Genomic DNA, 27,031 nt, shown 5'->3' with positions numbered 1-27,031 from the left:
ACTTATCGATCAGGATGGCGAGCATCCCTCGAATCTCGGAGAGATCAGTTCCGCTGAGGGTCCCCGAGGAGGACAACATAGTTGGGTGCTGTCCGGGTCGGGTTGGCTCAAACTGGCGGGATTCTGCACCGGGATGGGTCTTTGGCGGGTGAGATCCGAGCAACCCGAGGAGCTTTGGTCCGTAGTCTGGGTGTCTCTAAGCAGCGATTCCGTCCCGGGTCTGGCCGAATTTGGGCCCTCTCGATCGGACTGGACTTGGATCTGCTCACCGTGAAAATGAGCGTTGTTAGAGACGGATCCCTGGTGTGTTACCGATGATGCAACGTCGCTGGTGTGCTCGTGAATGTTTTCCGTCATGGTTGCGTTAGTCGTGGATGGATCCATTTCGCCTAGATTTCTTCAAAGTGATTGAGTTTTGAGAATAGAAAGACCTATGTCCCCACATGCGGCGCCAAATTGGTTATAGGAGAAACAACAAATAGATAGTTTTGGAAATGAAATATGATCTGGGCAGACTTTCGGTTTAAATTAATAAAAACAATGAAGAATGACGAACTGGATTTTGTATTGAATATTTTTCTTGTTCTCGGTTAAAAATTACATGCCTTTCCTCAACCTAGATTCCTCTATTTAAACACAAAACAATCTCCTAACAATTTCCTCTATCTGCTCCGAATATCTTGGCTCGTGATCCCACGATCTCGAAGCTGACTCGACGCGCCTCCTAAACGGACCCTTCTCTCGGGCCCATAACGGATCCTTATTGGGCTTCTCCTATGGGCCTGCCTATCGTCGAAACCCAACCCCAACAGTAATGAAAGAAACGATGATAATAATGGTGTTATTTCACTAAGAAGATCAACGAGACACAAAGTGAAACAAGCATGGATGAATGATTATGTTATGATGGCTGAAATAGAAGGCGAAAAACTTCTTACTATGATGATAATGGTGTTATTTCACTAAGACGATCAACGAGAGACAAAGTGAAACCAGCATGGATGAATGATATGTTATGATGGCTGAAATAGAAGGCGAAAAACTTCTTACTGTGATGAATGATGAACCTTGGGATTTTAGAGAAGCTAAAGATCACAAAGTGTGGATAGAGGCATGTGAAGACGAGCTTTCTTCGATTGAGAGGAATAAAACGTGGAATATAGTTGATCCACCTCAAGGAGTTAAACCTATTGGTTTAAAGTGGATCTTCAATGTAAAGCGTAATTCCGATGGTAGCATCAACAAACACAAGGCACAATTAGTAGCAAAAGGATATGTTCAAAAGCATGGAATTGACTATGATGAGGTGTTTGCTCCGATAGCAAGAATGGAAACTGTTCGTTTCATCATTTCTCTAGCGGCTTCAAGAGGCTGGGAAATTCACCATCTGGATGTTAAGACTGCGTTCTTACATGGTGAATTAAAAGAGGAAGTCTATGTTAGTCAGCCCGAAGGCTTCATGATCTCAGGAAGTGAGCATAAAATCTATAAGTTGGAGAAAGCTCTTTATGGCTTAAAGCAAGCTCCCAGAGATTGGAATGCAAAGCTCAATCAAGTACTTAAGTAACTAAGGTTTCGTTGATGCTTAAAGGAGCCTTCTCTCTATCAAAGGATTGATGGGGAAAATCTTCTTATAGTGGCGATGTATGTTGATGATTTGTTAGTGACAGGTTCCGTATTAAGCTCGATTAAAGATTACAAGGAGGAAATGGCAACTAAGTTTGAGATGAGTGATCTTGGGAAACTCACTTATTATCTTCGGATAGAAGTACAACAGCAAGAACATGGGATTAGCTTGAAACAAAACAGATATGCACAAAAGATAATAAGATATTATGTGAAACAGGAATGGCCGATTGCAACTTAACACAAGTGCCAATGGACTTCAATTTGAAGTTGTCTGAGTCGCAAAAGGAGAAAGGGATTGATGCGACGGGATACAAAAGGACTATTGGCTTTCTTTGATATCTGCTGAATACACGACCTGACTTGTCCTTTAGTGTTGGAGTGTTGAGCAGATATATGCAAGACCCTAAAGAATCCCATGGAGCTGCTTTGAAACAAGTTTTAAGGTACTTACGTGGAACCACTTCTCTTGGACTCTTTTTCAAACAATCAGAAGTAAGTGGCTTAGTAGGCTATAGCGACAGTTCACATAATGTCGACGTAGATGATGGGAAAAGTACCACTGGGCATATATTTTACTTTGAAGGTTGTCCTATTACTTGGTGTTCACAAAAACAAGAGACAGTTGCGTTATCTTCTTGTGAGGCTGAGTTCATGGCAGCTACATAAACTGCTAAACAAGCAATTTGGCTCCAAGTTCTTCATGGAGAAATTGTTGGAGAAACTGGCAAGAAGGCAACAATACGTGTTGACAACAAATCTGTGATTGCACTCACAAAGAATCCAGTATTTCATGGAAGAAGCAAACGCATTCACACAAGATTTCATTTCATAAGGGAATGTGTTGAAAATGAGCAAGTGGAGGTTGAGTATGTTCCTGGTAATGAGCAAAAGGCTGACATTTTGACTAAGGCGCTTGGAAGAATTAAGTTTAAAGAGATGAGAGATCTTATTGGGATTCAAGATTTAGAAGAAGATAACTTCAAGCTTAAGGGGGAGAATGTTGTGTAATCTTGAAGTACATTGAGGCTCAAGCAAAGTATATTTAGGAGTAATCTAAATATACACTTATAAGAAGAATAGGAAGTTACGAGTTATGTTAAATTTCCTTTTGTTAAGAATTCTTCTATTTCTATGCCTTGAGCAAAGCATATATATACCAAGTTGTGGATTGTGGTAATGGTTGAAGGTTGTAAGGTTTGAGTTATTTTACCTAAAGAGAGAGTTTTAATAAGAAGAGATTTTTCTTGTTAAGTTTGTGTGTTAATAGAATTTACGTTTTCAGGAAATTGGATGCCTTAAAAGATGATATATAGGAATAAAAAAATATGGTTTGATTTAAGGTTAGATCGAACATTTGGAAATATGGATTGATACTCTCTATTTTCTCACACTAATGTATGATATCTTAAGATAATTAGATCGAATCACATGCCGAATTTGTATAAATAGCTTCAAAGGATACTCATGCACATCATTTATTCTGATTTGATAAAACATGGGTGTAGAAATTAAGGACTTGAGGAAGTGATTGAATATTGTTGGTCACGGACAACGGGACAACCAATTTTTGGACGCCATGCATCATTTAGGGCCAAAATGTCAAGATGCTAAGAACTCTTGTGGTCTAAAACCACTTAGCTTGGTTAAGATCATTTTTCTTACTGTTCTGCTCTAGTTTTCTTGACAAAGGATGCATCCGATCTTCCATGCGATCCATCGAAATGACCTTCCAGCTTTTCTTGGTTTGGTCGAAGAGAGAGAATCGTCGCTGGAGGAGAGAAGCGAGGAGCAAAACACAAACAACACGGTTCTGCACATGGCTGCGAAGCTTGGTCACCGAGAACTCGTCTCCAAGATTATTGAGCTCCGACCGTCCCTCCTCTGTTCCCGCAATGCACACGGAGACACACACCTTTGCATCTTGCTGCTCTTCTTGGAGACGTAAACATAGTTACGCAGTACGCAGATGTTAAACACTGGATTGGAGTGTGTTCTGCACGCAACAACAAAAACAAAACACCTCTCCACTAAGCTTGCCTTGGCATTTTCATGGAGGCTGCTACACTCATAGTGGAAAACACGTATTCAGTCGACCTCGATGAACTCAATTTCGCCATATCAAGTGGAGCTACTTGTAAGTTTATAGTATACTAGAATGTGAAAGAGCCTAAATGTTCCCATAATATTTCTTGTACGTCGTCTTATGATCCAGTTTAGTGTTAATTAGCCTGGATGTTTTATGCGTATTATAGTTTTACTTTATCCTAGAAGCAGAAACACTTCTTTGGTTGCTGACTGAGATCAAGAGCAGAGAGGTAATGTTTTCGTAATGCTTCTCAGACTCTTATTCTGTGCCAATCATATTTTGCTTAGAATATGATTGGCACAGAATAAACTTGACTTCCTTTCTGCATTAATTTGGATTCGAATTGAAGCTCATTGCTCACCATACCACCTGTAATCAGTTTAAGTGCATAATTATATCTAATCACAGACACAAAGACAAACACAATCATGTACATCTATAGGAGAGCTTTGAGTAAACGGACGTGCTTATCAAATGGCTTGTGCATTTTAATATTGATGTTTTGTTATTGAATTAATCAAGAACTAGATTAAGACCCGTGCCAGAGCACGGGTTAAAATTTATTTTATTTATATTATAATTTTTTTATAAAATATAATGCAATAAAATCATATGCTAAATATGACGACTTGAAAAAGACACTTATTTTTGAAAAAAACACTCATATTGTTAATGATTTTAGATAAGTACTTGTGCTATAACACTAGTTAAATTTTATTTTGTACAAAATTTTGTATATTTTCTATTTTAAAAGAAAATTTTAATATGTTTTATTAGTTTATGTACGTGAAGTTATTTCAACAATGTATATTCTACCTCATGACTTGATGTCAATATAAGACATAATTTTGTTTTTGAAAAGCGAGTTATTATATTATGAGTAATTTAATATATTGTTATCCTTTTTGTTTTAATATGCTTGGTTTTTTAAAATTCTTTTATATTATAGTGACATATTATTGACATTGGTATAACAAACCAATTTAGAGTGTTTATAGTTTCTAACTTTAATATAAAGTTTCAATATTTTAAAAATATTTCAAAATAAATTATTTAAAGTTTATTCTATTATATAAAATTATAAAATTCAACAAAAAAGTATGGAACTTAATTTAAATATTCAAATTTTGACCCGTCACTCAGTAAAATTTTTAATTCAATAGATATTATTTTTAATGAATAATATTAATAAAAATTGAATATTTATAGATTGAATTATTTATATTTGTTTTAAAAATTCAACTTATGGTATATCCAGAAATAAAACTATTTTTAATTATAATTACTTCAAAAAATAGACTCATATATAAAAATGAGAACTGAAGTATAAGAATAATTAACAAATTAATATGTTAAGTTAGATATCAAAAGATTTTATTTGATGAATATTTTAATAAAGGAAATTAATATGGTAAGTTAGATGATATCAAATGATTCTTTAGAATATTCTCTTTAAGATTGTTGGAAACAATAAATCCAGACTATACAAATAATATAAAACTTAATATATAACCTATTTGTAACTAACTTATTAAAATTATAGTCTACAACACCACTCATGCTTGTATACTTCTGTTTTATTATACAGGGGATGTAATATTGCATTCACTCAACAAACCGTATTGTTGTCTTTTTTTAGCTATGGGTGATTACGGTAGTAAATAACAAAGTCAAATTATCTAATGAAATTGTAATATTTCTATTATTCACCAACTTTTATTTTTGCCAGTCTTAATTTGGTTTAATAATAGTTCAAAACATATTATACAGAACTTGATTCAGCACACACTTAAAACTTGAAATACAACAAAAATTTAATGAACTTAACAACAATGCGATAATTAAGGAAGAGAGAATGATGGATGAGTGACTTAACGAGTTCTGATGCTTTGTTGCTTGTTTCGGCCAAATCTCTTCATGAACCACCACTCATGCTTGTATGAAACTGCTATGTATCCCATCGCCAGCCCAAATACAACTCCAGGTGCAAAGCCTAAACCTGCTGCTACCCAACTGAATGATGCTTCTTCTTCTTCTTCTTCATCTTTTGTCGCCACCAGTTCGGGTTGTGGTGGTGTTGGCGTTTTGATATCTCTGCAAACATCCTTAAGGGAAGGACCATTAAGTCCGGGGTTTCCTTCATAGGACGAGCAATTTTGTCGTTGAAACTGTGTGCCTTGTGGTATGGAACCTACAAGCTGGTTATGTGAAACGTTTATCCATGCGAGAGAAGAGAGGGTCCCAAGCTCAGGAGGAATCTCACCAGAAATCTTGTTCTGGGATAGGTCTAGTGACTCCAGATTCGTCAAGTTTGCCATAGTAGATGGGATGTAGCCTGTGAAAGCATTGCTTGACAAGTTGAGAATACGAAGCTCTTTAAGCAGACCAACAGAATCAGGAATCGGTCCATGGAGTTGATTTCTTGAAAAATCGATGGCTGTGAAGATTGTAAGGATACGTTCCATCTCCATTGTTATTCCTTTACTCATCAACACAAGTGAAAAGTAGTAGTAGTAGATTCGCGTAGAACTCTGGATGTACTCTGGTTCCATATTATCATCACTCTTGGAGGACATCGCAGTCCAGTTCAAAAAGTAATCAGATGGCAAAGTACCGAAGAAGTCATTATGTGATACATCAATGATTTTCAACTGAGGAAATCCAAACCAAACCCCATCAGAATTATGTAATGTGCCACTAAACTTGTTAGAGCGAATGACCAGAACGTGAAGATTCTGCAAAGAATTCAAGTGGAAGGGAAACATGTCGTTGATTGTGTTGCTTCCCACGTTTAACACTTCCAAGGCAAAACAACCACCAAGAGAAGCTGGCATTTTTCCTTCTAATCTGTTGTGACTGACGTCAAGTGTTATTAAGTTCTTGGCGTTCTGAAATATTTCAGGAAGAATGCCGCTGAGTTTGTTGTTACGGAGATTTAGATCTGAAAGAGAACTCATCACCAGAGTCTCTAAGCACCGAGGAATTGAGCCGTTGAGGTTGTTGTTTGATAGATCTAGGACCGCTAGAGAGCTTACTCCACATATTGATCGAGGTATCTCTCCGGTGAAGTTATTCTTAGAACCCAAAAAACGATAGAGATACTTCGAAGGTGGAATGAAGAGTGGTCCTTGGAAAGCATTTGAGCTTAGATCAACTTCACTGATTTGACTCTCAGGAGAAACTTTTAAGGATCCATTGTAACCGCTGAGAGAGTTGTTAGAGAGATATACATAGGACAACTTTGGCAGACTCCACAACCAGTCTGGTACTTGACCTTTGATTTTGTTGTTGGAAAGGTCTAGCCATCGTAATTTTGTTACGTTTCTTATGAACTCAGGGAACTCAGTGATGTTGCAGCCTCGCAAGTACAAAGAATCCAAATTTGGTAGAAAATCCGAATCAGAAGTAATGTTTGTTGTTGAAAGAGGAATGCCTGAGAGAGATAATCTATCTAGCTGCTTGAGAGGCGAGAAGACATTTATGTCAACTCCTCGACCGACTCTGTTGTAATTTCTATTGTGAATTGAAAAATATCGTAAAGTAGGCAAGAAGAAAGAGATATTCCCAATCCCAGTAAATCCGTTGAAGTGGTTATAACTCAAATTGATGTCAGTCAATGAGGGAATCTTGAGCAGAGATGAAAGAATGTCTCCCGTAAAAGAATCATCTCCACCAAAAAAAGACTCTAATTTGGAGAATTGGCTGATGTTTGGTAGAAGGAAACCTGTGAACTGATTTGAAGAGAGCCAGAGAATACGTAGTTGGGTAAAATTGAGTATCGAAACTGGCAAATTTCCATTGAGCTTGTTAGAGCTAACATCAAAAACAGTCAATTGTTTTAGATTGCCAATTGAAGATGGGATTTCACCAACAAAATTATTTCTAGAAAGATCGAGATATGAGAGATGAGAAAGGTTCCCAAGTGAAAACGGAATCTTCCCTGAGAACTTAGAGAAGGAAAGGGTCAAAGAAATCAAATTTTTGAGGCTGGTAATGGAGTCGGGTATGGGACCTGAAAAGGCTGTTTTGTAAATGGTCAGCTCTACCAAAGAGTTATTTTCACGAAAAACGGGAAGATTGCCTCTAAGATTTAGATTGAAGCTTAATCTAATGGACTGTAAGCTCGGTATCAGAAGAACACTACTTGGAAATTCTCCAAAAAGGTTGCAAATTTCAAGATGTAGTGACCTTAGAGATTGCATGTTCGAAAATTCATGGGGGATTTTTGAAGAAATGTTTACATAGCTCATATCCAGTTCTCTAAGATTCCTCAAATTTTTAGCAAGTAGATGAAGAAAGGATCCCTCAATGGATAAAAATGAAGAATCAAGAGAAGAAAGATCGAGAGACACCAACTTGGTTAGCTGAAGAAGGTTGATTGGAATTTGGCCTGATAGTGAAGATCCGGAGAGATTAAGTCTTTTCAGCCCCATGAGTTTGTCAAATTCGGCTGGGATTGGCGAACTGGTGAAGTTGTTGTAAGCAAGATTCAAATCTCGGAGATGACGCATTCTAAATAGACTGCTCATGGATTTAAGCGTGCCATGGAGGTTGCTGGAACTAAGGTCTAGCCCGATCACTTTGCCGGACTTAGCAGCACAGGTGATGCCATCCCAAGAACAACAATCACTTTTATTCACCCATGATTCTGTTTTCGGAAAATATGACCGAGCTTCTGAAAAGTCCCAACGAAGCTTCTGGATCGAAAACTCACTCTTTAACTCAAGAAGAGCATCCCTTTGGTCGGAATGACACAAGTGTTGTGTAGAAGAAACAAACGTGTTTAGAAAACTTGAAACAAGAAAAAGGAAACAGATGGAACGAAGAAGGCTCATTTTCTGATTAGACAAGAAAGCTTTCATATTTGTGGAAATGAAAAAGTAATATGAAGATGAAGTAGTGATGGTAAATTAGTGTTGCAGGTCACTAACATATATATAAAAAAAACAAACACATGAAGCTCCATTGACTTGATGATTTGAAGTCTTTTTGAAGAAAAAACTTCCCTACTAAAAATCTTATGAGTCCTTCCAAAATGCAAGAGACTTGAATTGAAAGACCATAAATTCGTTCTTGGCCCCTAAAAACATGTTTTAAAAAAATTAGAAATTTGGAGTTTAGTGAGGACAATAGAAAATCAAAGTGCCGTGTAGCTTAAGCCAACTTTTCAACTTTATATGGGAGTTGGGACTCCGTATGGCATTTTTTCAGTGAAATGCCTTCATAGTTGTCCTCTATCCAATTCCAAACCTGAAACATACGTCACTTTCCAAAATTTGCATTTCCTTAATTTCGAGCCACAAAACTAATATTACTTTCAATATTATTTAATAAATAAAGACAAAGAACAAAACTTGTAGACTTGGCTAATTTGGTTGAAGAGTTTTGTTCTCAAAACTGTGCTACTTGCATTAGTAAAAAAGCGATGCCCATTTTCTAATATCACCAAACCCATACGCCACGTTTTATCTCTCATCACTGCCTCTTCATCTCTCAAATTTCTGTTTACTCATGTAGTTTCTTACATGATTCTGATGGCAATTGCTATTAAAGTTGACAATCAAATTTTTTGATACAAAATCTTCTCTTTTTGTATAAAGTTGAACTATTGTCTAAATCAACTGGTTCAGAATTGATGATTTGTTTCTGTTTAATCATGTAACCTAAAAGTGTCAAACAGATTAATTTCAAAGCTTCTTTATAAACACAGATGTGTACATTTAACATCTTATTACATTTAACATCTTATTATATATCTTACTAGAAAGTTGCCTAGGCAATGCGTGGGTTTTTTAAATAATTTTTTTAGTAATTATAATATGATTTATGGTTCTATAAAATTAAGTTGGTGTAGTGTATATAAATAAATTCGAATAATATACATCTGTAATATAACTATTGTTAATTATATTTATATTTCAAATAATTTACAATGCTAGTTTAGATTATTAGTTTCTAAATATTCTCCACGCAAGTTTTTATCTCGTTATTATATTTTAAATAATTTACAATGCTAGTCCTACTGTATCAATTGGGAAGTACAAATATGAAACCAACCTTAAAATGTGTAAAAAATTACATTCATTTGCCATTAGAAAATTTCAATTAATTAATCTTTATTAATTATTAATAAACAAAAAAAAATCGTAGACAGATCTAATTTTATTAAATTAAATCTACAAAATTAAATAAAATCTACAAAAGTAAATAAAATATATTCAAATTTAAACTAATTCGTACTTGAAAAAAAATATTATTAAAAATTTAACAGCTAATATTTTAAAAATCTAATTTAATAAAAATTTAATATCTAAGAATCTACAACTACAAATTTTAATCAACATTTTTTACCAGAGCAGGTTAATTTTTTTTAAAAAATCTAATTAAATAAAATCTATATCAGTTTCGTTTAACAGCTTAGATTTTAAAAATTAATAAATAACATAATAACAAAACAAATTATTACAATTTTTTATCAAAAAAAAAATCAGCCTGCGGATAACCGCAAGTTAGTACCTATTTTAGATTATTAGTTTTTAAATATTTTCGACGCAACTTTTTATATCGTTAAAATTATATATGTTATAACTCTAACAAAATATATATATATATATATATGTTATAAAATAATTATTATTTAACTAATTGTTGATAGAGAACTAATTCAAAATTTAACAATGAAATGATTGTGAGATGAGTAACAATTGTTGAATATAGTTTCTCATGGTATAGATAAAAAAGAATGTTTTCCTAATTGATTTGTGACTTTTATCTTTGCAAACCTTATTTCTAGGATTTTTAGTGATAATTTTTTGATGTCAGTGTAGCAATGTTTTAAAAGTATTAAGGTAATTAAAAGAAAAAAGGGGCATTTCCAAAAATACCTCCTTTTCCATGTCTCTTTTTTAAAATACCCCTTCATGTTAACCATTTTTAAAACTACCCCTCTTTATATACAAAATAACCAAATTACCGTTTCTATGAATGATAGCAAAAATGTACAGTCACCAAAGTCAAACAAATTTCCCGCCAAAAATGAAAAAATTTCCCGCCAAAAATAAAAAAATTCCCACCAAAAATTATTTTTTTCCTCCCAAATCCAAAATATTTCCCGTCAAAAATTATTTTTTCCCGCCAAACACTTTTTTTTCCCGCCAAATTTTTTGAAATTTATACCTTTTAAAAACCTTGTAAACTCTTTTAAAAATCTTGTAAAATAGTTTACGAGGTTTTTAAAAACCATATAAAAACCTCGTACAAGCGTTTACAACGTGTTTAAAAACCTTTTTAAGAACATTTTGAAAACCTTTTTAAAACCTTATAAAACCTGGTAAAAGCGTTTAAAATTTGTTTAAAAAACCTTTTAAAAACCTTTTAAAAACTTTTAAAACTCTTCTAAAAATCTTATAAAAGCGTTTATAAGGTGTTTATAAGACTTTTATAAGGTTTCTACCTTATAAAGCCTTTTAAAAACCTTTTAAAAACCTTGTAAATTTTTTTTGGCGGGAAAATATTTGGCGAGAAATTTTTTTTCTCGAAATTTTTTTTGACAAATTTTTTTTGGCGGGAAATTTTTCGAAAATTTTTTGGCGGGAAAATCTGTCGAAAACTTTTTTGGCAGGAAAATTTTGTTTTTTTTTTTATTGAATAAAATATTTTTCATCTAAGGTAAAATTGCCTTTAAAAGTTAAAGGAGGGCAAAAATAAAAGTGCAAAAAAAAAGGGTATTTTTGAAAAGGGGTATATCAAAAAGAGTATTTTTAACAAATTCTCAAGAAAAAAAAGAGAGTTCATTTAAAAGCTTAAAGGGGTATATTGTAGCAATGATTGTTGAGAATTCTAAATGAATTATCTAAAATAAAGAAACCATTTTTTCTCTCCCCCAACAAACGACGCTAGAGGCGATAAGCCAACACCATGGCTTCGGCCGACGTCTGCTCCGGCGTCGGACGTACTCCTTCTGTTCGTCTATCATCTTCTTAATTTATCTTATTCCTTCATAGATCTAGTTTTTTGTAAGATTCAGATTGTGTTCCAAGTCTTCTCTCATAAAAAGGAGGTTTCCTGGGAAGAAGATATTCATTTTTAAGGCAAGGTCTATCCTTATTATCTCAAGCATCCATTTTGGTGATTATGATTATGGTTGAAGAATGAAGATTATGGGTGTAAAAGATGAAATGGTTGAAGAATGAAGATTATGATCATGATCTCATACTCACTAACATCCTACCCCAATCAATACAAACAAGAGAAATAAATAACAATATTAAACTAGCAATACTCCAATTAATCAATAATTAATAAACCAATAACCAAACATCATCATTGTCAAGAACAATAAACCAACATCCTAACAATATCTTAATGACCAGCATCCTAACAATAAACAACAACATTGTCAATGAATACCTTTGCATCGACAGACGTATTCCTTTCTTCGATCGCTGAAGCCTCACGCCTCCACCAAATCCCTAGCTGCGTCGACCGATATACTCCTTGCATCAATCATTGCAACCGTGCATCTCCACCAAATCTTTAGCTGCGTCAATTGATGCACTCCTTGCATCGATCGATGCGGTCTTTGCGTCAATCGATGCAGTCACGCGAAACATCACCGAACACGATCTCTCTCGACTCCTCTCGGCTCCAACTGTCGTCACTACGTCTGTGATGCCTGATATGCTCAAATTAACCCTAAAGCTACTCTCTCAAATTAAGAGATCATTGTAGATCACACAATAATTTATAGAGTTTTATAATTACGCTAAACAGGTTTATTTAAATTAAGAAAAACAATGCAAACAAAAATAAATTAAAGAGTTGTAAATTCAAGGGATTTAAAAGCTAGGTCTAAGAAATTTCAGAATATTAAATCAATAAATTAATAGAATTCAATCAATTAAAATCAGATCTAGAACTCTAAACCTTATTATAAAATAAATCAGTTCTCACTGCAAATATTATCTAAGTTTAAAACCCGATTCAAATCTCTTTGTAAAATTCAAGTTAAAAACCAGCTTTGAAACAAGTTAAGATTGTTCACAAAATTACTAAATCAAATCTCTTTGTAAAATGTAATTTTGCTCATCAAAGGTTTTATCAGGAAAGTCAATTTTATTTTCCTAGGTTATTTAATTCTAAGTGATCAATCAATAATTAATATGAAAAATAACCTATGATGAAGATCTCAGAAGATAATGAATCCTAAAAATAATCAGATCTAATAAACCATAAAAATTTGTGAAAAAGCCTGAACCTAACAAACAAACTATTCAGACATGAATAATATGCAATAGAAATTAAAAGAGTAAATAGGGATTTTAGGAATCTTCTCTCTACAGATGAATTCAGATCCGTCTCTCCCAAAAGCTCTCAATATCTCTATCTCAAAAGGTTGCAGAAAATAAATATTAAGGGTTTCTAAAACCTAAAAATAATGATATATCAATGCCAAATTCATCCTTCACATGCAATGAACACCACGACAAACACTCACAAACAAACACATAAGCAATCAAACACACAAAATCACACAAAACACACATCTAATCGCTTAGATAAGCCATGGTCCTGCACTCACCTCTTAAACAAGAAGATTCTGAACCAAAACGACGAGAATCACACCACAACAAGCTTTCCACCACGCTCTTCGCCACATATCTCCACTCCATGAACAGATCTACCCAGAAACGGCTTAAAACTCCTCAAAAACGCTCACATGAACTTTGAGAGAGAAAACTCTTCTTCTTAAATATTTAGAACGACAAAACGGCTAACCCCAATTCTATGGGGTCGACTTTAACCTTCTATATGAACCCTAGAGTTGTCCCGTTAAACCGTGCTAAACCGAAGAAATTAGAATTAACCTGCACGCGAACCAACCACTAGCATCGATCGATGCCCTCCCCTGGCGTCGATCGATGCACGAACTGGAAATCCGGTTTCCGGGTGTTACATGGAATCTAATTTTTTTTAACCATTTATTTCATTAAGCATAAAATTAATACAAAATACATAATTTTTATTTTATTTTTCATTTTACGGATATCCGTGGATATTCGTAGATAATCAGATTTTTAACATATATCCGGATAACGGATATCCAAAATTTCCGAAAACGAATACAAATGATAAATTACGGAGAAAATGAATACGGATACGGATGCATGTATCCCAAAAAGCGGATATCCGCTCCGTTAACAGGGCTAGGTGATAACACATTTAGAAGTAATAAAAAGTAAGGTTAAGAGGGTGCAGTAGCCCAAAAATTGGTGGTTCACTTGTAAAACTAATTTGTAAGGGTTTTTTTTTTTTTTTTTAAGTTGATCATTCTTTCAATATTTTTGTGAAGTAATTACTACGTTTTATATAGTTTATCATTACATATATGAAAAATATCCTAAATGGTTTTTTCAATTTTTTATTTTCGATAGTTAATATAGAAGTTTTGAAATAGTAATATGGTATATTTTTTTTGACATCATTTGGATCGACTATGTCGAACCTATAAATATAATCTCTAATATGTGGGGTAATGAGACTGTTTGGAGCCAAAGTCTAACATTTCATTTATTTTCTATGTTTGTATGGGTATATTAAAGTATATCTTCCCAAATATAAGAAGTGGCAATATATGGTTAATTGCATATGGGTTTGTTTCCTTCTTAACTACCAAGATGGGCCATGGAAAGGGAAAGTAGGTAATACAGCAGCGTTTAAAGTCTTTGCAATATGTAACAACATGGCACTGTTCAAGTCATTGAGCATTGTTATTCTTCTCGTTGGCATCATACCTTACCAAAGGAAACCCTTGAAGAAATTACTAGTAGCCACGCACAGGATGATGTGGGTTTCTGTAGGGTTCATGGCAACGGCTTATTTTGCGGCATCTTGGGTGACCATACCTAATTCCCCCGGATCACGATGGTTGTTTCCGGCTATTGTCTCCAATATTGCTGGTGGATCATTGACGGTTCTCTTTTCTTATCTAGGAGTTGAGACAATCAGTCGTTGGTTTAAGCAGATGCATCGCGTAGGAGGAGGACTACCGGTTTGTTTTATCAAAAAAACCCCGTGTGAGAGATATACCTCCCATTTCAAGGGCCATCTCAGATTGTACAGTGCCTTCCCTTGCAAGGACCAACTCAGACTTCGCCGCCTCCAAAGGATCAGGCTACTTCACCTATTGAATCTTTTGGATAAAGTGTCTAGGCCTAGGGGACGTAAACAAATACCATCTATGTTGTTTCTTTAAGAGTGAAAGTCCAAAGAGTATTGTCATATATATAATAAATGATGTGCTATAAGACTTTCTCTCCTTTCCTTTGACTTTCTCTCCCAAAAACGCGATCCCTTTGTTTCACCTCTCACCTTCACCAATCTCGGCGTTGGTCCCCTACACCCTTTATAGGCAAACAAAAAACCAAAAGAAAACCCCCTCGCGATATCCCCACTAGATCCGCGTCGCGCCCAATTCCTCTTCGTCGAAGTGTACCCCGCCTAAATCTCCGAATTCAGCTGGGGGTACATCGTCATCCAATCCATCAAATCAGTTGCCTGAATCTCCCAAGATTCCAGCCGACAACAACATGACCGATTCCTGCCAAACAGTTGCCCCGGTTACTGTTGAGGTAGCAATTGAAAACCCTAGATCTAAAGTTTCAGGGGAAATTACTGCTGCTACAGGTCCTAAGACGATCGTACTAGCATCTGAAACGACTATTGTCTCCTCTACTAGGGTCGAAGGTACTCCTGCCGACTCCCTCAAAGCCACGTCGGTTCCGATAGTGCCTACTGATGCCTCTCCCAAGCCATCAGAGGAATCTCCTTGGAAAGATCTGGTCAAAGGCCTTTCTGAGCCGCTGGAAAAGAAAGGTACTCCCTACACTCTCAATTCAGGGGAGATGTATATTACTATCCCCAACTCCGTCATCGAGAAAAACAAGAAAGCTTGGGACTCCTTTATCCTCGTTCAATTCTATGAAGAACCTCCTCATCGGGGTGCATTCCATGCCATTGTGAATGGCATTTGGAGCAAACAACGAAGAGACATCACGGTATCCAAGATGGAAGGACACTCCTTCCTCTTTCGTGTCCCCTGTCCCAACGTCAGGCGCCGTATTCTGAGTCAACCTCTCTGGCAGGTTGATGGGCAGAAAATGTTTGTTGCCAAGTGGCCTCCGGATATAACACCCAAGAAGCCGGAATTAGCCAAGGTGCCAGTATGGCTTGACTTCCATGGAGTGCCATTGGAGTTCTTCAACAGAGATGGGTTGCAATACGTCGCAGGCCTAGTTGGACATCCAATATGTTTGCACCCACAAACTGAGAAACTTGTCAACATTGAAGTTGCCAAAGTGTACACCATTATAGATCCTCGTAAGCCACTTCCTGAGGCAATTAATGTTCGGTTCGAGTCTGGTCAGACTAGAAGAATCACAGTGTCCAGCCCCTGGTTACCTTCCCTCTGCAGTCATTGTAAGAAGATTGGCCACACTGATAATCATTGCACAAAAGATCCACCAACCTGCATCCTTTGTGGCTCTGCAAAACATTCTGCTGACTCCTGTCCGCGATCAGGGCATAACAAGAGAAATGGAAAAGCCCCAGTTCAGATTCAATTGCCTATTGTGGAATCAGTCTCTCGGGTACCTAGTAGCTTACCACAGCAAAAGGATGCAATCTGGCAACCAGTTAAGGCACCCAAGCATCCAAAGTGTGGTACTCAGTTGGTCGGTGAATCTAGTAAGGATTTGGCCATTGCTAAAAACTCCTCGGTGGGCATTCAAGCTTCTCCATCAAAGTAGAAACTAACCATTGACGTGGGGAAGTTATGCGTTGATCTTTTGGATAACTTGTTTACTACTTTGAGGCACAATGTGGAAAACGGGGATAGCCATTTGGATGAATCTGAACCTGACAGCGTCTCTGGGGATGATGATAATCCAGAAGCTGAGTCTGATCGTTTCTTGAGCGTAATATCCAAAAGAATAATGAAGAAAAAGGATGGTCGAGTCAGGGCTGGAGGCCCTCAAAGCCTCTAAGCCAATATCCCCTTAATGGATATTATTTGTCGTAATGTAAGAGGATTTAATGATCCTGTAAAGTGGAGAAGTTTGAGGAATTGGATTAAGGTATATAAACCTTGTTTTGGTGGGATTATAGAAACCCGCGTCTACCCTGAGAAGGCGAGTCATATCCTTTCGAGCAGTCTTCCAGGGTGGCTTTCGGCAGATAATTATGAATTTTCACCACTTGGGAAGATTTGGGTTGTGTGGCTGATAACTCTCTAATTTACATGTTTTTAGAATCCCTTTTTGTCCATATCTTGCATTGTTTTCAGCCTAACCTTAGCATTTTTAGATCATTTACTATAGGAATCAACATTTAGGCCATCTAGGGTGTTGCATTCTTGCATTTGCATATTTTGGATGAAAACAGGTACTTAAGAGCTGAAAATGGGGAGAAACAAGGTCTAATCCGAACATGTACCCGAAGGAACCATCGAGCTGGAAGAATAGTCCGAACCCCAACACGATCGAGGAAGATCCAAGAACAGAAAGAACAATCTGAGAGCCTACCCGAAGAGCAATTCGAGCGCATCCTCGTGCACCCCATCGAGCAGGACTGGGAAGCTAGGGTTAATGGGTTTCCATATATAAACCCCCCTCTTCTTTCTTGCAAACGAGCACGTCGCAGACCCTCAAACCAGAGAGCGAGAGATTCTGAGAGAGATCTTGAGGGACTCAAACTCTTTTCCACTTTTGTTAGGATTTATTTTACTTATTTTTGTTATCATTTTAGATTTCTCCTTTAAACTCTTATACTCTACTCTATCTTTAATATAATGCTATTTTCGTTTATCTATGCTTTTATGTTTCCTGCAATGAGATCTGAGTAGTGTAGTAAAGTTTCTATGGATGGGATAGATGATTTTGTGTTCCTGATCGGTTAGGATGTTTTAGTTTGATTGTAAAAGTTTTATAGATTCCCTTCTAGGTTGGTGCTCTTAATGCTGTCAACAAACCGAGAGGGTGAGATTAGATCTAAGGTTTTTTACCACCGAGAGGTGTAGATGAAATGCTTGAATCAACTAATGCTAGAGATTTACTCACTTAGCCTAAGAGATTAGATGAGTAAGGGGTTTATTGACAATAATGAATCGGTTCTTACTGCCAGCTTGGTCATGTTTCTCCAACGAGAGTTGGGTAGGGAAGTGATTAAGGTTGATTGTTTCTATCACGAGAGTGTTTTAACAAGATTTTAGAGATTCATTATCTAGGGAATATTTTCTTGAGGCATGTAAGACATCTGTATTGGCAGTAACACTTAGGATTTGATTACCCCATCCTTAAAAGCTTTCGTATCTTAATTGTTTGCATTTTTATTCATCACTTGACCCATTACCCGAACAGGTACACGATCACCTGCTTCGAGTAACACCTCGAGTTGTTCATATCTTCTTTGCTTACTCGATCACCCCACCTGATCCTGTACTCGAATGCTTGCATCGAGTGCTTAGGTCGTGTGGTTTCTTGCTTATATTCTTTCTTTATTCATTCTAGGATTGTTAGATCAAAACCATCTTTTGCCTGGCTTGACTTGCATTGTTATGATTGCATCCTTCCTGCTAGCATAAATAACCATTTGGATTGATAACCATTTGTACTACAACTGCATAGGGAATTGATACCTTGGGTGAAAATCTTGTTATCAATTTGGCGCTGTTGCCATTTGGTTGAATTTAATTTTGCTACGTTTAGGATTTCAGCACTTGCTAGATCAAGTTCTTGTATCCATATTGGTTCCGCATCTGACTTGTTTGCTTTCGTGTTTGTTTGTTTTGAATTATAGGTACAACCCGAGCACCCACCCGACTCGTCACTCGATCACCTGGATCGAGTTGACCCTCGTGTACACACTCGGTCACCTACTTGTGCATGCAAACACGATCCAAGGGTAACCAAAACCTGAGTCCATTCATCGACAACATTGATCGACCACGGTTACTTCGATAACAACAAGTTCAACAACCGCAACCAGCAACCATTGAGGAGACAATGAACAATCAGAACGGTCCACCAGCTCCTCAAGCAAGGACCAACATAGGAGTAGGAGATGCTCCATCTACTCATACTCAAAGGAATGGCATTGTGCCACCTGCTGTCCAGAACAATAATTTTGAGATCAAGAGTAGTCTCATCCAGATGATACAAAGCAACAAGTTTCATGGATTGCTAATGGAGGACCCGCTGGATCATCTAGATGAGTTTGATAGGATCTGTAGCCTAACCAAAATAAATAGAGTTAGTGAGGATGGATTCAAACTCCGGCTTATCCCATTCTCTTTGGGAGACAAAGCACACATCTGGGAGAAATCACTCCCCAAGGAGTCCATCACCACCTGGGAGGCATGCAAGAAGGCGTTTCTAGCCAAATTCTTCTCCAACTCCAGAACCGCAAGGCTGCGAAATGATATTTCCAGCTTTGTTCAATAGAACAACGAGACGTTCAGTGAAGCTTGGGAACGTTTCAAGGGATACACTACCAAATGTCCTCATCATGGCTTCAGCAATGCTTCATTGCTGAGTACACTTTATAGAGGAGTGGTCTCCAAGATACGGATGTTGCTGGACACTGCCAGCAATGGTAACTTCCTCAACAAGGATGTTGATGAAGGTTGGGACCTAGTGGAGAACTTGGCTCAATCAGACGGGCATTATAATGAGAAGTATGATCGTACTGTGCGATCTACAGGAGAGGAAGATGACAAATACAAGAGGGATATGAAAGCCCTAAATGACAAGTTGGATAAGCTCCTAAGCCAGCAGCAGCATGTCCATGCCATCTCCGAGGAAGAGCAGTTTCTGCAACAAGATGGAGAGAATGCGCAGCTTGAGGATGTGAACTACATCAACAACCAAGGAGGCTACAACAAGGGGTACAACAACTACAAACCAAACCCGAACCTGTCCTACCGTAACCCCAACGTTGCTAATCCTTAAGACCAAGTCTACCCATCCGGAGTCCAAGGGAACCAAGGTCAGCAAAAGCCTTTTGTTTAATACAATCAAGGCTATTCTCCTAAGCAGCAGTACACGGGCAACTACCAACCAATTCCACCACCTGTATTCCAACAACAGCAAAGCCCGCAGAACAATTCCCAAGAAGCTGATCTACGCGGACTGATTCAACAAATGATCCAGAGTCAAGCATCAACTGCAATGGACAATGCCAAACGATTTGCGGAGATGAGCAACAAGATCGATTCTGGATACAAGACTTGACTGCTAAGTACGATTCTCTCAACACCAAGTTGATATACCTCGAGGGCCACCACAACAACCAACCACCTCCAAAGATCAACCAGCTTCCAGGTAAAGCTGTTCAGAACCCAAAGGATTATACCACTGCTCAAGCCATTTTCCTTGATGATGATTATGAGGACTACCTCACTGAAGACAGAGATGTTCAAGATGGGGAGGCTATGGATCACTATGGGATAAATGAGGCCAAGTACTACATATCCGAGTATGAACCCAAGCCATTACCTGAGGAGAGTGATCGAGTTGATGATCGAGCACCGGTTCGAGAATCACAATCTGAAGAACCACCCGAGGCTGAACCCGATGACTCACTCGATGTTGGTGATCAGATGATACATCGTGCAGATGTTCAGATGGCAGACCAACCTCAATTGCTCGAAGCAGCAGAAGGGAAACTAGAGGAAATGTTCAATTAGAAACACTTTCAGAGCGTATGGCCAAGCGCAAAGCTCCACCTCCTAAACTTTTACCACCACACGAGCTTCAAGAGGAAATAACCAAGGAGGCAACTCAGCTGGAGATTGAGGTTAAGGAATCTGTCAAGGAGATTGGGTATGAGATTCTCAGGAGTGGAGTTGATATGTCTATATTTTGTCTCTCCCTAGCATATATTTATCATGCATTTAGGTAGGATAACACATTGTTTTGCGTCATTTTCTAGTCCTTTCTATACACTTTGCATGTTTAAGTAGTTCTTGCATCATCCTTGCATACATTGTGCATTTTGGATTATTTCAGGTATCTAGGAGACGTCGGGAACGCATCGCTCGACCCATCCGCTGCACAACACTCCCAGAACCGTCTCTCGAGCCATCTCCGGGAAGCGTCAACCAAGCCATCCGTTCGAGCCGTTCCACTCGAGTGGGATTTAGCTTCCAACATCTTCATCAAAGTTGTAGGAAATTGAGTTATCTTTCCAACGCAGTTTATTTCAAGCCAATCGGAGGCGTGGTTCAAGAGTTATCATCGTTTTAGTGGATGCGTATACACCATGCTCGAGCCATGCTCCCCCGCCACGCATTCCAGCTTGTCTGATCGAGCCATGCTCCCCCGCCACGCACTCCAGCTTGTCTGATCGAGCCATGCTCCCCCGCCATGCACTCCAGCCCGTCTGATCGAGCCATGCTCCCCCGCCACGCACTCCAACTTGACTGATCGAGCCATGCTCCTCCGCCACGCACTCCAGCTTTCTCGGATCGAGCCATGCTCCCCCACCACGCTTTTCAGCCGTCCGTCCGGGCCATGATGACATTGCATTTCATTTGACGCGCACGGACTCGATCGCACATGTCGGGAAGACGTTTGGTTTCACACGCTTCAGGAGTTTACCGAACTGACGCTTTACCTTGTCGTTTTAAGTTTTAGGGTTTTCCATGTTGGACTACTATATATACATTTTGTTAAGTCTTTGCTGAGACATCCTATCTTTTATTCTGGTATTTGTTTTCTTTCCCAGAAGGTTTTTACGCTAGCCACCAAAAACGTTCTGAGACTTGTAGTTCGACATCTTCGAGTTTATTCAGTTTTTGTACTTGATTCCTTCTACAAAGTTGTTCTTCTCATTTTTATCTACCTAAAAATGCTTGTTTCAATGTTTTCTGTTTTTGCATCCTTGAAAATGATTTTCGGATCTGAGTAGTGTAGCAGTCCTTGAGGATGGGATAGATTAGGTGGAGGATCTTAGGATGTAGAGTGTTTAAGCTTTGATTTTTATTATTCCCTTCAGGACTAGTGTTAGAAATGCTAATTTCTCTTTGATCAATTGGAACTAGGTTTGAGACATTTCCACACCCAAAAGGTGTTTGATGAAATGTCTGACCAACTAGTGTCAGAGACTTACGTTCCTAGCCTAAGAGATTAGTTGTCTAGGATGTTTGTTGACATGAACGAACTTGTTTGTCATGCCTGCTCAACAATGTTTCTCTAGCGAGAGCTGGGTATGGAAGTGGTTGAGTCTGAGTAGCTTTTGCCAAGAGATTGGATTAGCTAAGTCGTGATATTCGTTGTTTAGGGATAGATTGCTTGTGGTATGTTAAACACTCTGTAGACTAGGAGACTTCACCGACATCAATTACTCCCATCCTTAGGACCTCTTTCTTTCTGATTTTTATTACATTCCTGAGACTGTTTGTTTCTTGCGTTTTAGTTCACGCTTAGACTTGTTTCAGTTTTTATTCATTTTCGCTTCTTGTCATACATTTTCGTTTCTAGTCCTATAACACATTTCCGTTTTGCATTTTGATCACTCTAGGATTGTTAGACATAAAATCACTCTTTGAACTGGCTTAACTTGTGATTGCTTGATTGCATCTCAATTGTTAGTGAAATTTCCCAACTGAATTGACACCTTAAGTATTACAACTGCATAAGGTTAATTGAACCTACTAGGAGACACAAAAATCCTAGTATCAGGAGTGTGCTTAGATCCTGGGCTGCGAATAGAAGAGAAATTGGAAGAACCTGGCTCTTTTACTTTGCCATGCTCTATAGGACTTCGGAGTTTAAAAATTGCTTGTGCGACTTGGGAGCCTCAGTCAGCATCATGCCACTGTCAGTTGCCAACAAGATGGGTTTCAGCAGTTTCAAACCGAGTAGTCTGTATTTGGTTCTAGCTAATTGAACAATCAGACATCCGATTGGGATCCTAGAAAATTTGCCTCTCAGGATTGGAAGGGTGGAAGTCCCTACTGATTTCATGATCCTTGATATGGATAAGGAACCAGTTGATCCACTGATCTTGGGGAGACCATTCTTGGCAACAATAGGTGCAGTCATTGAGGTGAAGCAAGGCAAGATCAGAATTGAGCATGGGGAGCACTTCAAGATGGAGTTTGATGTCAAAAATGGAATTAAAAGGCCAACCATTGATGGTCAAGCCTTTTCCACTAAGACAAAGCAGAGAAAAGTCAAGCATCTTGAAGAAGTCAATACTACATTTGCTGTGGAACCTGGACAAGACTTGGGAAATCCATTGAATCAACTTGCTATAGAGGAGAGGATTCCAGAACCTCTCCCTCCTAAATCCCATGCTTAAAGAGCATGAAGAGTCAAGCTTAGTGACTTTAAACAAGCTCACTTGGGAGGAAGTCCCAAAGGTATCCTTTATTTTGTTTTAAGATTTATCTATTTATTTTTCTTGATTTTCTATTTTTGCATATTTATTTCGTTTATCTAAAATATATATATATATACAAAAAAGAAGAAAGAGAAATTTTGGGGAACCCGAGGCTCTATCTGAATCCGTACCCGACGCGCAGGCCCGACGCGTAGCTAAAGCTGGTAAAGCACAGGCTTTAAGTAGTAGATAATATATTCAAATTTATGGGCATCATATTTGAAGAGTTGTTGTGGTACAATGATCATGTTCTTCACATACTTGCAGGGCTTGACGAGTTCGAGCCTGGGAAATGCATGTTTTGAATATTTTTTTTTATTGTGTTTAATGGTGAATAATTTTTTTTTTGCTTTAGGCATCCAATTAATTTGGGCCGGCCCTGCCGACGCGCCATGTCATGTTCTCCATCGAGTGGCGAGTGGAGTCCGAATTCCACAAACCCAAGCCCAATCTCGGGGAAGCCCAAGTTGCCAACCCTCTTCTATTTAAAGGGACTATAACCCTTCTCCCTCAGCAGCACAAATCGATAAGTCTCTCAACCCTAAAAGCTTTTTGCATTCCTACTTTCTATTTTTCTCTCAAGGGAATCGAGACTTTTCAAATTCTTGGGAACTAACCCTACTAATCTCGAAGTTTAGCTTTTCTCTCTTTTGAAGGATTCAACAATGGCACCAAAGATGAACACCTACCAAAGGAAGGGAAGAAGATCAACCTCCGCCGCTGCTACAACCGGAGGTGATACCGTTGATCCCCGATAATCCCAAGGAAGAGGAGACGTTCCGCATTCCCAACCGCTGGTTGGACGTTTCGCTTCTCCAACCGATGCTCAACCCGATCCATCACCCGGTCTGGTACTCGAGCAACCGATCGTGTAGAGACTCGTGTTCTCTGCCCAGATCCTGTAGCTGTCACAATCCATCGATCTCCTCGACGTAGGGACCTGTCTACGTCCGAGAGAACCGTTACCGACCCGATGGAGGTCGATTCTGATGCCGGTGGAGGAGAACCAGAGGAAACCCAAACCTCGCGGTTAAGGAGCAGAGCTGCAGTGACGAGGGGGAAGAGACCAGCCTCTGAAAGGGCTGAGAAGGTAGCCGAGAGAGCAGCTGAGGAAGAGGATCAAGATTCAAAGGAGGAGAGCCGTGACCAAGAAGATGAGCAAAGAGAACGCACACGCCAAGCTTCGCGGAGGCTGAAGCAGAAGGAAGTGGAGACTCCGGCCAAGCTTTTCAAGGTCCTCCGCAAGATGAACTTTGTTGGTACCCGCTATCCTCCCCGTGAAACAATGAAGCAATTGGGCATCGCTTGAGACGTCGAGTTCCTGTTCGACATGTGCCACCTGGGCAAGATGATGCAAGCCAACCTCGAGGCTTATGAGGAGGAGACGGTCCACTTTCTCTCAACATTAAAATTGCACTATTTTGAGGACCACCCGACCCTACTACCCGATGTGGGATCGGGTTCATCACCTTCTCCGTGCGCAACAAGGAATACCGAATCACCTACAAGGAGATGGAGAAGCTGTTTGGTTTCAAGGCTGGGAGTGGAGAGAACATGGAGGTGAGCAAGGAAGAAATGAAGTCTCTATGGCTGAAAATAGGCGACAAGCTCCCTTACAAATCCACAAGCTCCAAATCTGCTCAAATAAGGAGCCCTCTTTTGAGGTACTTTCACGAGTCTCTAGCTTGTACCTTATTCGCTAGGAAGGAGACTGGGAATGTGAACGATCATGAGCTTCAGCTGCTAGATATTGCCTTGTGTGGAGTCTTAGATAATGCTAGGGATGGTACACCACTAGTAGGGGATGTTGCGGATACTAGCATGGTCTTTGTGCTGCTCGATCAGTTTCTTTACCTGAAATCTTGGGCCATGAAAACTGAGAGGAGGGATGGAGCTGGAGAGATCTCCATTGGAGGAATGGTCACACCAATCTTGGTTGCTTGCCATGTGCCCCTAAAGGGAGTGGTTCATGAGCCGAGATGGCTAGACGTCGACTACCTCACATTAGCGAGGTTCTTGGCTTATGAAAACCCAAACGACATGCTGCTCTTCAAGTTTGTCCATCCGACTGCCGGAGCCGCCCAATTGATCCTACCTAACGTAATGTGCACCAAGGTCCGGCTAGGGGACAACATCGACTTTGCACCACCTCTGGAGGAGCTGTACAATCCAGAGGAGGAATCAGTAGCTGAAGAGAGAGAGGCAACCGGTCAAGGACAGGGAGACAGCTCAGAAGATTATGACTTTGAGGAGTATGTTTGCTCTCAAAAACAACTCGTTGGAGTGAGGGAAGCCCACAAGAGCATCAGATGGCTGAAGAGGATGAACAAGTTTTTGGTAAGAAAGGTGAAGGATCTTACCGGTTCGGTGAAGATTATGGGAGGCCAGATCAAGGAACTGAAAGACAAGGCAAGTTGTGCCTCAGCTCCTACCTTGGCATACGCACCAACTTGGATGGGAGACGCAGACCGCTAGGAGGAATTCGAGGACTGGCACCTCCAGAAACTCACAGAGCATCACCCTACGAGCCCCAAGCAGAAGAGGGTGTCACGAGACCTGAAAGATCGCGGAGAAGCCACTCAGACGCCTATCTGATGTCCGACACGATGGGGTACACAATGCCTTATCCGATGCACCCATCGAGCAACCATTCGGGTGAGTACTCAGGGCCTTTCCCTCCGCCTTACCAAATGCCGTATCAGATGCCTTCCCGATGACCTACGCGATGCTTTACCCGATCAACCCCTCGGATGCTGGTCCGAGCAAGTCGTCCGTGCGCATAACCGAGCTCTCTGATGAGCGAATCCCGGCGCCTGCTGAAGCCGGTGGCGACCCTGGCTACACGCTGGAGAATATGGAGGCTGCTACAACCTCCTTCTTCACCAACCCATGAGGTACCACATTCATCTAACCTTTGTAAATAACATTGCATTTAGTTTTATTCCATCTTTTGTGATTCTTGGACTCCTTTTCAGACTTTTATTTACATAGGGACTGTGTAATTTAAGGTTAGGGGAGGGTCCTAGGATGTATATAACATTGTATTTTATTTTCTTATTTCAAATTTTTGCATACTAGTTTTATTCATTTGAGTCTGCATCTATTTGCATTAAAAACCCCTAAAAATTTGAAAAATTAAAAAAAAAAAAAAAAAAAACAAAACAAAACAAAACAAAAGAGTGTTATCATGTAGTTGCATTTACATATTAGGATTGAGTCTAGTTTGCTTCATATAGGATTGTTGCATATGCATCTTAGGGGACAATGATTAAAACCAACTTGTTTAAAATCAAACCTTAGGATTGAAGCTATAGCCCTTAATCACAGTTCATTGTTGCTAGATCAATCTTTGGAAAAAAATGAAAAATCTTTGCTTAGAACCTTTTGTCTTTTGAATGCTTCCTCCACTTGTTTGAACATCTCTATATTATTGGACTTAACTTGAACATAAACTATCTTGCTTATGGAATTTGAATACTTGCTCATGGTAGCTCTAAACTCGGGTTAGAACTCCATTTTTACCAATCTTTTCGTTTAACCCGATTTGTTTTTCCTACCCTTGAACCCAAACCTTTCTTTCAAACCTTGTTATGAAAGATAGGTGGTTAGCATGTTTATTTGGGTTGGGTTAAGGAATAAAAGAAAAGAAGAAAAGAAGTCCCTAAGGTTAGAATCAAATAGCTCTAAGTCTCTTAGTTAAAAAAAAGAAAAACATCTTGCTAGTGTCCTAGAGAGAAAAAAAATATATATATATACATATTAGGAGTTTAGCAAAGAAAGAAAAGAAAGAAAAAGAGAAGTGAGCTAAAAGTTTAAAGTTTAAACCTTAGGGATTGCAAAAAAAACAAAGAGTTAAAATCAAGGTTGCGGGTAGTT

General features: G+C 38.7%; 1 protein-coding gene, 1 non-coding gene and 1 pseudogene across 5 annotated transcripts; 1 reads left to right on the top strand and 2 right to left on the bottom strand.

Moving 5' to 3' along the window:
• Positions 1 to 5,429: 5,429 nt before the first annotated feature.
• On the bottom strand, positions 5,430 to 8,744 carry LOC104742835 (receptor-like protein 7). 4 transcript variants are annotated; one of them, XM_087483129.1, is made up of 3 exons: positions 7,904 to 8,600; positions 7,728 to 7,855; positions 5,430 to 7,655 (listed from the first exon to the last, which is right to left on the bottom strand). In XM_087483129.1, the coding sequence occupies exons 1-3, from the start codon at positions 8,575 to 8,577 to the stop codon at positions 5,587 to 5,589; spliced, it is 2,871 nt and encodes a 956-aa protein (XP_087339255.1). In that variant the 5' UTR covers positions 8,578 to 8,600; the 3' UTR covers positions 5,430 to 5,586. The 4 variants fall into 4 exon arrangements, with proteins under 4 accessions (XP_087339255.1, XP_087339254.1, XP_087339253.1 ...); XM_087483128.1 differs by having other exon boundaries at positions 7,728 to 8,600; XM_087483127.1 differs by having other exon boundaries at positions 5,430 to 7,855.
• A 5,604-nt stretch (positions 8,745 to 14,348) lies between these two features.
• On the top strand, positions 14,349 to 14,904 carry LOC104744121 (uncharacterized; annotated as a pseudogene).
• Positions 14,905 to 19,176: 4,272 nt separating this feature from the next.
• Positions 19,177 to 19,283, bottom strand: LOC147928893 (small nucleolar RNA R71). Its single transcript, XR_015581081.1, has one exon. It is a non-coding gene; the product is annotated as a small nucleolar RNA R71 (small nucleolar RNA).
• Positions 19,284 to 27,031: the final 7,748 nt, after the last annotated feature.

This window comes from Camelina sativa, chromosome 14, assembly GCF_030686135.1.
Source record: "Camelina sativa cultivar CO46 ecotype springtype chromosome 14, ASM3068613v1".
NCBI classification, from domain to species: Eukaryota; Viridiplantae; Streptophyta; class Magnoliopsida; order Brassicales; family Brassicaceae; genus Camelina; species Camelina sativa.
The sequence above is the reverse complement of the archived record's forward strand: the minus strand, read 5'-3'. Positions and strand labels throughout refer to the sequence as shown.

Bases quoted from the DNA above. Each gene is read 5' to 3' on its own strand.
- LOC104742835 (XM_087483125.1), bottom strand. From the start codon at position 8,577: ATGAAAGCTTTCTTGTCTAATCAGAAAATGAGCCTTCTTCGTTCCATC.